Consider the following 14,541-nt stretch of genomic DNA (forward strand, 5'->3'; position numbering starts at 1 on the left):
CCCTTCTGCTGTCGCTTCACTCTACCATTATTTCTCTTCACTTTTGGAAATCTGAAGTAGGATATCACGCTTACCCCGATTTCCATAATTATTTACCATGCTAAAAATGACCATTTCGGCGGTTTTTGACGGGTAAGAAAGAACGAGTTTCACGTATTAACAGTAAATGCCGGAAGCTGCCATGTACTCCACATGGATTGAGCTGCTCCATGCGTCACGCCCATTGACCCAATGACGTTACGTGCAACACCCCTATATAAACAAAGGATTGCCATGCTCTGGAAATGTAATAATCAACACCCAAAGAAAATCTGTGAACCAAGCCCAGGAGGTGTAATGAAGTAACGCCATAGAATTGCATTAGCAATTTAAATTCAACAACCAATGTAAATGAAAGTGATTCACACTCCTCCACCCTCCCCCCAAATGGAAGTTGCAGAGTACTAAACCAGTCCAGATTCCACTTCAAAACGAGGATGTTAATCAGATAATCAATTTGTAATACAGGTATATATTTTTAAACTTTGTTACAATTGCGTGCAATTTTGGTCTCATGATTTGAAGATGGACTTTATTGCTATTGAGTGAGTTGCAGGGTAGGTTCACCAGGTTAATTCCCAGAATGGTGGGATTGGTATATGATGAAAGAATGGGTCGACTGGGCTTATATTCACTAGAATGTAGAAGGATGAGAGGGTCTCTTATAGAAACATAAAATTCTTAAAGGATTGGACAGGCTAGATGCAGGAAAAATGTTCCCGATGTTGGGGGAGTCCAGGACCAGGGGTCATAGTTTAAACATAGAAACATAGAAATTAGGTGCAGGAGTAGGCCATTCGGCCCTTCGAGCCTGCACCGCCATTCAATATGATCATGGCTGATCATCCAACTCAGTATCCCGTACCTGCCTTCTCTCCATACCCTCTGATCCCCTTAGCCACAAGGGCCACATCTAACTCCCTCTTAAATATAGCCAATGAACTGGCCTCGACTACCCTCTGTGGCAGGGAGTTCCAGAGATTCACCACTCTCTGTGTGAAAAAAGTTAAGAATAAGGGGTAGGCCATTTAGGACTGAGATGAGGAAAAACTTCTTCACCCAGAGTGTTGTGAATCTGTGGAATTCTCTTCCACAGAATGCAGTGGATGCCAATTCACTAGATGTTTTCATGAGAGTTAGATTTAACTATTAGGGCTAAAGGAATTAAGGGATATGGGGGAAAAGCAGGAACAGGGTACTAATTTTAGATGATGAGCCATGATCCTATTGAATGGCAATGTTTGCTCGAAGGGCCGAATGGACTACTCCTGCACCTATTTTTCTATGTTTCAAAAGGACTGCAGATGCTGAATTTTGAACAAATCACAAAATGCTGGAGAAACTTGAAAAAAACTTCTTACTGCCGTCAGGCAAAAGTCGACACTGGATCAAAACTAAAACACAACATAGGTCGGTGCCAAAAGTGTAGTTGACAATCTTATTTAAGCACCTAACGCGCACAAACTGCGTTGGACAACATCAATCCCCCACTCTGTCCGTTTTACCCGCTTCTATTGGCGCCTGTAAACAAACTTCTGGTTTCCTTGACACTACCATTGAACAGCTGAGAGACAAAACGAGAGTGTGGGCAAAAAAAGAAACACTTCCTGGTCCACACAATCAAGTCTAATCAATCGCCGTTTAAAAGAAAAAGCACAATGACAATTACATAGACGAGTCAGATGACAAGAAGTTTAAACGACTGAAGATAAGTTTACGAAATGTGTAGGAAGGGACTGCAGGTGCTGGTTTACACCGTAGATACACAAAATCCTGGAGTAAACCAACAGGAAAGGCAGCATATCTGGCTGGAGAGAAGGAATGAAAGACCTTTCGGATCGAGACCCTTCTTCCGAGTCTGAAGAAGGGTCTCGACCCGAAACGCCACCCATGCCTTCTGTCACGCAAGACAAGTTTAAACGGAATACAGACAATTGCCAGTGACAGTCTGTTTTAATCTGTCGTTTTCACACCTTACAATCTCTGTGCACCCTTCCACATCTCCAGTTTCAATCTCGCCCGACTCTTAGTCTGAAGAAGGGTCCATGGCCCGAAATGTCACCCATTCCTTCTCTCGTGAAAAGTGGAGTTTAAACTAAGTGGAATGCAGACAACTGTCAGCGGCAGCTGTGGCTGCCACAAGCCGGCCTAGTGCTGGAGGCAGTCAACAGCGGCCTTACCTCTCTCATCAGGGAGTTCCATCCTGTCTTAGGAAATGCGAGTGATATTATAGTCCCCTCCGCCGAGATAGCGTGTTCTGAGACCAAAGCGTTGGTTTCTCATGTTAGCTGCAGCCAAGTTGCAGTGTTTTGGTCCAACTTGGCGCACAAGCAGAGCGTGTGCATTTAAACGCTCCCTCGGCGCTCAATGGAGGCGCCCACCGCGTCATCAACCGCCCACTCCTGCAACTGCGTCACAGGCGGAGTCGATCGCTCGGAAATACTTTAAAAAACAATAAAACGTCTACCTTTTCCCCCTTCTAGGATCGGCTAAAACAAAAACAAAAAACGCTTGCGCTGAATAGTTTTTTTTTCCCGCATTCTTTTGGGTTCCCCTACCCGGACCTATAGTTTGAATGACGTCAACCGGTCGTCAAGGGGAAAAAGGCCTCTTGCTCATTTGTAACCGTCGGCGAGACAAAGTAGTCCCCATCAATGGAGATAAGCGATGAGGGGGGGAAATGGTTTGGAAGAACGTTTTAGGGGCACAAATACAATGGATCACGTTTGTCCCCAGTTGTCTGTGGGGATGTGAATGGGTAGGGGTGGTGGGTAGGTAGGTTGGGTTTGAATTGCGGAGGGATAGGGTGGAATGAGTTCCGGGCGGTGAGGCTGCCTCCCTCTATCCAGCCGGCGTTTACTAAAGGCGGACAAGGAGCCGGCATTTTAGTTCTTCATCCATCCTCGTGTTTGTCACCCTCCCCGGCCCGCTTCGCATCTAATTTGAACAAACGCTCATCGTTTCAATGATGCCTGGTTACGACAGAGGTGATCGCAGCAGAGACCGCGGCGGGTAAGCGATTTTTTAAAATCGTTTAAATAGGAGAGAAGGATTTAAAACCCAATGAGGAAATGAGAAGAGAGAGAAAAAAAAGCCGGTTCCGTTGCGATGGTCGGAAAATGCCGGGTGGCAGTCAGCCAGCATCTGCCCGCCTTACAGATGGTTATAAAACACGACACAGCAGTTAATTATGATTTTAAAAAATACAATATTAAATTAAGTATGGTTCGTAAGGGGAGATGGAAACAACGAGTTTATATGAAGCTGTGAATTTGATTCAAACAATGACCATTTAAAATTGCCATTTGTAATTTGCCACTGAACATATTGTTGATGTAAACGTAGAATTTTAACATTTCATTTAAGTGTGTGTCGCAGTTTCTTCCTTGTGCCGGTTTCTCTAAAATGGCCGGGAGATTTGGTGCTAGTGATGGGGCGTATGTCACAAAATGGATCTCCTACCCTACCCTGCCCGGCCACGTGTATTGTCAGGTGTGGCATATCTCTGATGTATATTTCAGCGAAAACATGAATTACAATAATATCTGTTTTACAGCTTCGGGAGCGCACCTCGCTTCGGTGGCAGCCGAAATGCGCCTGTTGCCGGTAGGAAGTTTGGGCAGCCGGGAGAGAAGCTGAGGAAGAGGAAATGGGACCTCAACGAGCTGCCCAAGTTCGAGAAGAATTTCTACGTCGAGCACATGGATTTGGTGAACCGACCTCCGGTACGGCCGTCTTGACAATCGCCCCAGTTTGTTCGCAAGGCACTGAATTAGACAAGGTCACGCGTCACTGCGCTTAGTACCAGGACGGCAATGGAAAAGATTATAACGTTGGGAACAAGATATGGCCAAAGTTGTGGCGAATGTTGCGATGACGCATGATTTGTCCTAGGTTGTTCTAATGGGATGACTCGAGGGCCGTTAGTCACCGGGGCATGGTTGTCTTTCCCCGCCTACTAAAATCTACATGGCTATTGAGCAGATTTCTCAGTAAATTTGCGCTGTAGATTAGTTTGATATCTGGTTTCCCCCTGGTGGACGAGAGAGAGGCAGTCATTTTATCCACGTGAAGGAAATTAAGCTTTTTCAAAGCGCACCGCAAGTGCTAACCGTGTTTGTTTTTTTTCTTGAACTGTTATTTTATTTCCAATTGACGTGGCCTGCAGTTAGTCCTTTCTTTCCATTGCAAGTTTGCATACAACATTTTACACATTGGTCAGGATATGTATTGATGTTATTAACAGAATTATAGATGGTATTAAAGCTTTATACTTTTCACCAATACAGCAAGACATTGAACAGTACAGAAGAACCAAAGAAATCACAGTCAAAGGGCTTGGTTGTCCAAAACCAGTTTTCAGTTTTGTTGAAGCTAGTTTTCCAAGTAAGTATGGAATACTAATCTGCAGTCTGCCCCTCTATAAATAAATAAACCAGGCTACCTGAATCTTATCTTTCTGTTTATCTTGTCTTGGACATAATAGCACTATTTATATTGATTTTCTAAATCTTCTTGTCCAATTTCAAAAGTGGGGTTTGATGCTATGGTTCTATTTAGCAATTTTTAATATTTCAGCACTGAATGCAAAATCTTTCCAAATGAGATTTAGTAAATTGCATAAAACGAGGCCATGTCTATTGACTGTAGCCTCGTTTAACTGTAGATGATTACAAAATAAGAGGGAATGCAAAACTTTTTCAGATGTTGAAAGGTTGGATGCTGCCAAGGTTGGTTGAAATAAACAAGCTGCTGGGATAGTAGTGAGCATCTGAAGTGGTTTAGGGGGGAAAATGCCAGTAGATTAAACGTTTCTGCTAATGTCTGTTTATTTTGCTTTTATGAATCAAACTTGGACTTTTAAAGAAGTATCTTTCTCTCTTTCCCCACCTCCATTTCCCCAACAGCATACGTGTTGGATATTTTAGTGCAACAAAATTTCACAGAACCAACAGCTATTCAGGCACAAGGCTGGCCGGTTGCACTTAGTGGCAAGGATATGGTTGGAATTGCTCAGACTGGATCTGGTAAAACGCTTGCTGTAAGTATAGTGGTAATTTGGGGTAATTGTTTCTCTGTCAGAGGGTAAACTATGCCAGATTGCAGCATCTAATGTGATTTACCAGGCCGTCCCCACCTGCATGGTTATACAATATGGGAATGGTTGCTTTGGCCCACTGAGTTTATTCAGACCTTCCAGCAATATCTTCACAAATCCCCACTTTCTGCTATTTTTAGCCACCCCAGCCTCCAGATCGCCTGCGTTCTGGGGACAATTTACAGTGGTCATATAACCTATTAACACGCATGACTTTGGGACCTAGTTATGTCATTGGGAACAGCATGATTGTTTATCTGGTTATTTTATACAAGGCAGGTGAGGCAAACAGAACCTGTTTTTTCTATTTTAACCATTGTCTTTACTGTCCCTTAATCTATTTTCTTTCATACAACGTTTTCTTTGGAAGAATAGTCTGCACATATTATCTTGCCACGCCCTGCCAGAAATTACATGTGCCGCCTCCTAATCTCCCCCCCCCCCCCCGCCCCCCCGCCAGATGAAAGCCTTGATTGATCAAGGCTTATCCTCTAATGACGAACAGTTGTTCATGACCTTGGTCAAGAGTGTTTTATTGTCATATGTCCCAGATAGAACAATGAAATTCTTGCTTGTTGCAGCACAACAGAATATGTAAACATAGTACACTAAATAACAACCATGTTGTGTTTACCTGTATCATCACCAAAGCAAGGAGATGCTTCTAAATTTGTCTGACCATTTCTCAGCTGCTCTGTATGGCCACTCGCTTATGACAATGTCGTCTCCAAAATTGCATTACCATAAGGCACTCTGACTCCCTCTGCCCTGCAGTTTTGAAATTGTCTGCAACTTTGCTATTTATATCCAACTCTCACCAAAGTATGTCCATCTGTCACTCCAATGCTTGCTGACCTCTTCTTGCTTCCACCCAAGGTCTAGTCCCTCCCCATCTCTAATCTCATTCAACTCTGCAACTGGATGTTTCTAATTTTCCTCCTGATTTTTGCAATTTGGTGACTAGCTATGTCTTTAATTATAAATGCTCAATTTTGGTATGGCTCTTGTGCTCCTCCAAGCTACCTATTTTACCAAGCATTTGAAAATATTTAAACAATTTGTTCAAAGAGCACCTCAACTTTACACAGGTGCAATTCCTGTAATGTTTATCCATGTGCTTCTCCACTGCTAAAATTAGACTGCATCTCATCTAAAAGATGGCATGTGTTGTAAAACTAGGGCTCCAATCTGATCATGTTATTGCATTATTTGGTATTTGGCAATTGTGTTGAAAGGTATTTTAATGATACTGTGGAAGAGTTTTCTAATTATGGCTGTATTGAATTAGATTGCATAACTTGCATTGATGTTAGTTTATATTTGAAACTGGATCTGAATTCCTCCTGCTGGTCGTAGAGAATTTGGAATTAGTAAGTTTTAAATCTCACCTTTTGAACTGTCTAATACAATTCAATCTCTCTACTTTGCAGTACTTGTTGCCAGCCATTGTTCACATAAATCATCAGCCTTTCCTGGAACGTGGTGATGGTCCCATAGTAAGTTGCATTTTATTTGAATTGAAAACATTGTTAATGGATTGAAAGCTGACATTAACTGGCTTTACTTTTCTTAGTGTTTAGTGCTGGCACCAACAAGAGAATTGGCTCAACAAGTACAACACGTAGCACATGATTATGGAAGAGTATCCCGTCTAAAATCAACATGTATTTATGGAGGAGCACCAAAAGGTCCACAGATTCGGGATCTTGAAAGAGGTATTGTCTTCAATGTAGTAAAACTGGATTTCTGTTACACTTTCCTTTCATTGGCTTAACTACCTACTTTCTATGGTGTAGGTGTGGAGATATGTATTGCAACACCTGGTAGATTAATAGACTTTTTGGAAGCTGGGAAGACAAATCTTAGAAGATGTACATATCTTGTACTCGATGAGGCAGATCGAATGCTTGACATGGGCTTCGAACCACAGATCCGAAAAATCGTTGACCAAATTAGGGTAAGTGTTTTTAATATTTTGTTTATAATAGGCTTGCAACTTAAATGTTTTAATTCAAAATGTCTGACTAATTGATCTGATGAAAGCCATTTTGAAGCTGGTTACAACTGTTGTACATCAATTGGCCAGCAGCGTCACTATAGAGCTGTTATAGAATATTATCTGAATTTTCCCTGAAGCTATTGACTCTTGAATACATCCTCATTTTTTTTGCTGTGAATTGGCATGCCTCTCTGCTCTTACGGATACATTATACCAAAATACCAAAAAAGCATTTGTACCAACTGATTAAAACATTTAAAAAAAATTATTTAAACTAGTTATTGTCCTAACTTGAATACCTATACAGTTAAAGATCCAAAAGGAACTATTGAAGACCTGTTTTTCTGTTTAAATGCAAATTGTGGGCAGTGTGTGTAGTTTAGAAATCTGTGCTTATGCTTTCAGGTGTTTTTCTTAACCACTTTGTGGACCTTTTTCCCCTCTAGCCTGACAGGCAAACTTTGATGTGGAGTGCAACTTGGCCTAAAGAAGTTCGGCAATTGGCTGAAGATTTCCTGAAGGAATATGTTCAGATTAACATAGGCGCGTTGGAACTTAGTGCTAATCACAACATCTTGCAGATTATAGATGTATGCCAGGAGGTTGAGAAGGATGACAAGTGAGTGAGATTTGTATAGCGAGGTTTATCTGATTGCTGATATTACTGAGTAAACTTTTTTATAACCCTCTTCAATATCATTTTGTGTTTTAAAAGCTTGGTATTTAAATGCACGCGCAGGTACCTTGCTCTTTGAATTCTGAAACTCTTTACGTTCCCATCTATGGTGATTTTAATCTAATGTAGCTTGTTCTTGCTCACAAACTCACCCCATCGCCAACTCTACATGCTAATTAAAACTATTGGAGTGGTCTTGCAGCAAACTTGGTGATTTGTAAAACTTATTTTCCTGAAAGTATTTCCAAGTGAGTGCTGTGAATTTTGAATGCGATGCCAAACCTAATCTCCATGAGATTTGTAGTGTGCTTGGATAATCAAATTGAGTTTCATTAGCTGCAAATGCCTTTATAATTGAACTAAAAATCTTCAGTCTTTGTAATTATCACTTTCAAACTTTTTTGTTGCTTTATCAGATTGCTGAGGTTGATGGAAGAAATAATGAGTGAAAAAGAAAACAAAACTATAATTTTTGTGGAAACAAAGCGAAGATGTGATGAGCTCACAAGACGAATGAGGAGAGATGGGTGAGCACTTGATGTTAAAATATGCCGGAAGCTTTTAATATCTCTGGTCAAAGTGTAATCTATAACTTTCTCTACGCTTCCTATCTTTGTCAGACCTACGTTGTTTGAACAGTTGATTAGATTATTTTGGTGAAAACTCACCATTCAGGGTTTCATTTCATGATTGACCCGTTCATTTGCAATGGCCATTTGACGTGGGTATGTTTTAGTATAAGCCATAATGTTTTTTTGTGTGGTAGTGGTCCTGACTATGGGGGTAGGTTTTTAAATGGCCATAAGCAGCTTGAATATGATGCACATGTGCTATCCAACATTGTGGAGACCCAGAAAGCATGCCATGGTAGACTACAATGGAGGTGCAAGGGACTGCAGATGCTAGAATCTTCAGCAGAATGCAAAGTATTGGAGGAATTCAGGGATCAGGCAGCATCTCTGGATGAATGGACTGATGTATTGAGTCGGGAGCTTTCAGACTGGTGTTGGGGGAGAAATGTTAGCTATACAATGCTTGGTGCATCAAAGGATTGTGTTGCTACAATTATCTAATGGAATAGCAATAGTGAGAATATAGAGCTAGTGTGAAGAGAGATTCTAGGAATTATGTTCCTATCATCTGGTTTCGAAAAGCTTATTGAAATCAAGTAAAATTTTTAGATTGCAAGATGAAGGATTTTGTGTATTTGTTCATTCTATATCTGCACTATTTCACATTGTATCATCTTTTGTGTTGTAGGTGGCCAGCAATGTGCATTCATGGTGACAAGAGTCAACCAGAGCGTGACTGGGTTTTAAATGGTGAGTAATTTACTAGCTTAAACAGTTATCTTTTAATAATTTCTGAACATGCATGATCTAATTTTGTTTTCCTACCCGACAGAGTTTCGGTCAGGCAAAGCACCAATCCTTATTGCGACAGATGTTGCTTCCAGAGGTTTAGGTTAGTAATGCCAATCCAAATTATGATTTTTCTTCACTTCATTCAAAGATTTAAAGAAAGTATTCCATTGCTTTCTTTAACATGTCTTTGCGTTTTTTTTTTCTAAGTTGTGTAAAGGTGCAGTCTTTGTGGCAGGGCCTAGGCATGACAGTTCGAGGACTCGAGAGGGGGAAGGAGGACAAATCGATGTGATCGGCTGGCAGCTACCCAGTCGAGTACAAAGATGCTGAACAGAGAGCATTGTGCCAGTAATCTTCAAAAGGCGGAATGGTCAACATTTACCCGCCACCCTAAATCTGTTCTCGCCCTGGATCACGTGAAGCATTTACCACTCATTAAGTCTTTGGTTCCTTTGTTTATTCAGCATTATGCCCTGGTTTCATTTTTCCATTTTAGTTAGCTAAATTATTTTATTTTTTTTCTCAAGTCAGTGAGTTTACCAAAACAGTGGTGTGCCGAACAAGTGTCATATTGTTAAACTTTGTTCATTGCTTCATGTTTTTTAAATAGAGCCCAGTTAACCTCACTAAGATCCTTCCCAGAAATTGGTGGTGAGTACTGGCACAAGTTAGTGAAAGATTGGTAGCGCCCAGTTTTAGATGACACCGAATCTAGCAGTGTAATGCCCTCATAATTTCTGAAGTTCCTCCCGCACCTAGTGCACATTAGTCATGTCAGGACCTGCCAAACAGAGACATTTTCTCAAGTGAACACTGGCTTCTTAGAAGTGCTTGCCTAGACAAATGTCAAAAGGAAAACCTGGGCAGGGGGGTACAGGGGATGCAGGTGTCCATTGGGCTCTGTTTAATTGTAGTCTATTTTGGTCTTGGCAAGACATGCAGTGTGGCCTGAATCCTGAGCTTCTCATGAATGTGTAGGAAGGACCTTGCCTGACTGTTCTAAGGTCCTGAATGGCACATGAAGAGGCAACAATGTACAAAGTGGCCCCAACTGTATAGAAGCAACCGGATGTCACTTGATAACATGTGGGGAGTTCGCTGACTTGGGAATGGACTAGTGAATGCATACTCCCAATGGTAAGATCTCAAAATATCTCTCTGATTTGGGGTTTTTTTTTTAAGGGGAGTGTGCATTGTTTTCTCTTCCCACAGTAGTATTCCCGCAGGGTTTGAATTAAGGGTTGTTTTAACATTTGCTTTACAGTCATGATGCTGCAGCTAGTTGCTCACTTGCTAACCTCTGTTTTTGATCTGACTGTTGTGGTGTGCATAAATTGCACCTGGTTTTGCAACACTGCAACACTTTACAGATGTGGAAGATGTGAAATTTGTCATCAATTATGACTACCCTAACTCCTCTGAAGACTATATTCACCGCATTGGGCGAACTGCCCGCAGTTCCAAAACTGGCACAGCTTACACGTTCTTTACTCCTGGCAACATGAAGCAAGCAAATGACCTTATCTCTGTGCTTCGTGAGGCAAATCAGGCCATCAACCCAAAGCTAATTCAGATGATGGAAGACAGAGGTTCAGGTAACTATATCGCGAGATCATTGATAAGGGGTGCAGAGGATAAAATAGATTTAGTGGCAACTGGAGTAAAAATATGATCTTATGGGATAGTCCGAGGCTGGATCTATGAAATGGGATATACAGGGCCTTATAATTATGTATAATCGATTTAAGGCAACTGGGGAAATGGGAAGCAGAAGTATAAACTAATTGTGCAGTGAAAATTACTAGAATGATTGTGTATAAATAGATTTTCATTGTATAGATATTATGAAGGATGGAAGGCTGGCTGACCAGGTTATATTGCAACTTGGACATTAGCCAGGTGTGAATTTGTGGGAAAAGATTAAAACTGGAATATAGAGGAAAAGATTTGAATTGGGTTGTGTAGTATGTCTAGGTTAAATCTATCCAGTTCCATCTGGACCAGCCATTTGAGGGAAGATGAGGGTGAATAACATTTTTGTAAGTAATCTGCATGTAATTAAGTGATTGATTGTAGGCTATTCTTAATTAGTAATATAATTGTACATCTTAATTAAACAGGTCGTTCCAGGAGTAGAGGTGGCTATAAAGATGATCGGCGTGATGACAGAAGAGACCGGTTCTCTAGTTCGAACAGGATCGGGGGCTACAATGGCTTTAGGAATAGAGATAGTTTGGATAGAGTATATGGAACAGCAGCTAGAGAGAATGGTTTTACGCAGAATTTTGCAGCTGCCAACCAAACCGCCTTTGTTTCTGGGAAATTTGGCTCCACGAACAGTTTTCCAAGTCTATCTCGGTTTGGAACTACCAGTTTTCCAGGATCTGTGACCCAGGGAGCCACTGCATTTGGCACTCAGAATCAAAATGGTTTCAAGGCTGTCAGTAGCAAGGTCCAGCAGTTTGGAAGTGGGACTAATGCCTTGCAGAGCAATGGCATTGGTCAACAGTCTGTGGGAGCTCCATACCAGTATCCACCCCCACCATTGATGGGAATGGGTTTCCAAACACAGACTGGTTATCCTATGCCTCTTGCGTATGCTGGAATGCAGAAATAACTTATTGAACTAGATGTTGAGTTTTCCATTCTCTTCTGACTTGTACTGTAACTTTTTTGTTTGAGAGGATGAGAAAGTTCTTTAATATTAGAAACCATTGATATTCCAAGACAGACTGCAGTGCAGCAGTAGATTTGGTGCACTTTTCTCATTATTTAATTTTTTGTTACTTTACATTCCTTGGAATTTTTTTGTTAGTCTTTTTCTATTAGAATGGCAGATTAATATTATACAAGTTTAACTTATGCATAAAGTACCACAGTGTATGTAAAGATGCATGTCCTTCCAATATGGAAGTTTGAACGTCTTGGAGTTCTGTATGTATGTAACTGCCAAAGTGTCATTTTAAATAAAAATTTGGATTCTGAAGTACATAATTAAGATAACTTGGTTTACACAACCACATTGTCTGCTTTAACAGTTCGCAATTTAATGTGATTATCCTGATTAGTTTCTATTAATTTGAAGCTGAGAGTTACCTTTGACTGAGGGGAAGGGGCTGAGATGGAACTAATATATCACAAAACACAACTCCAGGTGCAATTTAAACCCTAGCTGCTAGAGGAGTAACCTGGAAATTGTATATGCTGATTCAACCAGCGGCAGCACCCCTCTGCAACAGACTTTGGCAAATGCAGCTGGAAAGTTTGATGTTGAGGCTGATAGGAAGGGAATTTGTCTGCTACATTTAATCATCAATTTTAGTAATTAAATTTGGACTTTAAAAATGTGCCTAAGATCTTGTATTTAAAGTCATTAATCTTGGACTTTCAATCCTTATTTCAGTAATATAATTCTGAAAATTCAACCAGTCCATGCTGTTTTTTCAGATCAGGAAGCCAAAAATCAGCGTAGTACTAATCATGCTTTACATCTTAATTGTATGGGAAATGCAGAAGTAACTTATGAAATTGAATTGCTTTCCATTTAACACGCACGCGCGCACACATACGAGGAAGGGAAAAGACGGCGGCACAGTGTTCGTTAAGTCCTTTTTAAAAACTCCAATGAGACAATTAAAATGCCCGGTCGGCGAAGGACATTGCCTACGGCTGTCCTCGACTGCCTGTAACTACATAGCGACCACACTGCACTACGAGTTAAAAAGAACCAAGCTGACCCATTTTTACTCGCGGAAAAATTTTCAACATGCTGAAAATTTTTCCGCGACCTAGTTGAGGCCGCGAGTACGCGGGAACTTCCCTCGAGCACGAAGGAGAGTTCCAGTGATCTCATAGGATCTCCTAGGACCACGTGTTGACCATGCTGCGAGTTTGAGTCGAGGGCAAACTTCTAAACTCACAGTAGACAAATGCTGGAGAAACTCAGCGGGTGAGGCAGCATCTATGGAGCGAAGGAAATGGGCAACATTTTGGGTCGAAACCCTTCTTCAGGCTGAAGGAGGGTTTCGACCCGAAACATTGCCTATTTTCTTCGCTCCATAGATGCTGCCTCACCCGCTGAGTTTCTCCAGGATTTTTGTCTACCTTCGATTTTCCAGCATCTGCAGTTCCTTCTTAAACTTCTAAACTCGCAGATTAGGTCGCCGCAGTGGGACAGCCCCTTTATGTTAATCAACAGTCATCTAAGTAGACATTAATTTAATAGTGACTTCCAAGAGTACTCGTCAGAACTTTATTGTTAGCTTGGAAATGCTACATTTCGACACAAATATTGATCTAGTATTCAAAACTAAATTATTAAACTGCAACAGGCTTAACATTGTAAATGCTACATCAAATTAAAGGGTCATTGGTGCAAATATAATTTGGTCTAATGATTGGTGATTTGGCTGTTGTGGGAGCAGCTTCAGTTTAAACAGATCAAAACATCATGACCCAAGTGGAATTAATCTAATCCCAGGATTTTGCCACAAACCTACCATAATTTCAATCCTAACTGCTATCAAGTACAGCTTTTGCTAAACGATTAACCATGCATATAGACACCAATAAATTGCAACATGTTAGATTCAGAAGGGTCCATGGATGAAAATCTGACTACTATTAAATGACAAATTTTGAATTGGATCTCAATTTAAGACTTGCAATAATTTTAAAGTTAAAACTTTATAAATTTACTTAATGTTTACAAATGACAAGCAAAATTTGGACTCTACAGCAGCAGCAAATGGCTGCCTTCAAGAGACTGATAATCTTAACTGTTAATATTGCAGCATTTACATTCGGCTGCAGAAAGATTTTTGTGGCAATTCCCATGCGCGTTCAATACAAACCTTTCCATCATCTACAGGACACAACAGGTGTGCATTAAAACATCATCTGCTTGCTTACAAAAAAAAAAGAAAAAATCAATGCCTTTGAGGATTCAACTACCTGCTTGCTTTGATAGCAAGTATGTGGTGTGGAGAGCTTCCACCTTCATATTCTCTGGAGTCGCATACCATCCTGACTTGACCACAGATAATAAAGGTCAAACATTTCAATAGTCCTGGATCTCTTGTGTGGAAGAGCCTTCAACATACAGGCTGTGACAATTTATGGAAGGAGCTTAACCGTAGGTTACTTTTTTAAAGTGCACTTTCCATATTATGAATAATGAAGAAATATAGTTAAACCCAGAGAATGTTTAACAGAGAGAATGGGAATTTTTAATTGTCTTGTTATAGAGTTGTTGCTGTGCTATAATAGAAACAACAGGTTGTATTCAATAGAGTAGGAAGGAACTGCTGATGCCGTATTTAATAGGTCGGGCAATCTCAAGGAAGAGAAATTCAATTCTTGTTTT

General features: G+C 40.7%; 2 protein-coding genes across 2 annotated transcripts in view; one reads left to right on the forward strand and one right to left on the reverse strand.

The window, feature by feature from the left end:
- Positions 1-2,515, reverse strand: part of cep95 (centrosomal protein 95) — a 46,864-nt gene extending 44,349 nt beyond the window's left edge. The window contains exon 1 of the mRNA XM_033044182.1: positions 2,220-2,515. Within this exon, the coding sequence (XP_032900073.1) occupies positions 2,220-2,241 (22 nt within the window). The 5' untranslated portion in view covers positions 2,242-2,515. The remainder of the gene's footprint in view (positions 1-2,219) is intronic.
- On the forward strand, positions 2,507-12,165 carry ddx5 (DEAD-box helicase 5). Its single transcript, XM_033044184.1, has 13 exons — positions 2,507-3,051; positions 3,596-3,764; positions 4,329-4,425; positions 4,947-5,080; positions 6,568-6,633; positions 6,711-6,852; positions 6,934-7,094; positions 7,583-7,755; positions 8,229-8,339; positions 9,073-9,134; positions 9,217-9,276; positions 10,547-10,771; positions 11,297-12,165. Exons 1-13 carry the CDS (start codon positions 3,005-3,007, stop codon positions 11,791-11,793), a joined length of 1,944 nt encoding a protein of 647 aa, XP_032900075.1. The 5' UTR covers positions 2,507-3,004; the 3' UTR covers positions 11,794-12,165.
- The last annotated feature ends 2,376 nt before the right edge of the window (positions 12,166-14,541 follow it).

Source organism: Amblyraja radiata, chromosome 26, assembly GCF_010909765.2.
Source record: "Amblyraja radiata isolate CabotCenter1 chromosome 26, sAmbRad1.1.pri, whole genome shotgun sequence".
Taxonomy (NCBI): domain Eukaryota; kingdom Metazoa; phylum Chordata; class Chondrichthyes; order Rajiformes; family Rajidae; genus Amblyraja; species Amblyraja radiata.

What these genes read in the sequence shown, in the direction of transcription:
- ddx5 (XM_033044184.1), top strand. Translation starts at nt 3,005, where the DNA reads ATGATGCCTGGTTACGACAGAGGTGATCGCAGCAGAGACCGCGGCGG. An exon ending in TGTTGAAGCTAGTTTTCCAA is followed by an intron (nt 4,426 to 4,946) that starts GTAAGTATGGAA and finishes TTTCCCCAACAG; the next exon opens with CATACGTGTTGGATATTTTA. An exon ending in AAATCGTTGACCAAATTAGG is followed by an intron (nt 7,095 to 7,582) that starts GTAAGTGTTTTT and finishes TTTCCCCTCTAG; the next exon opens with CCTGACAGGCAAACTTTGAT.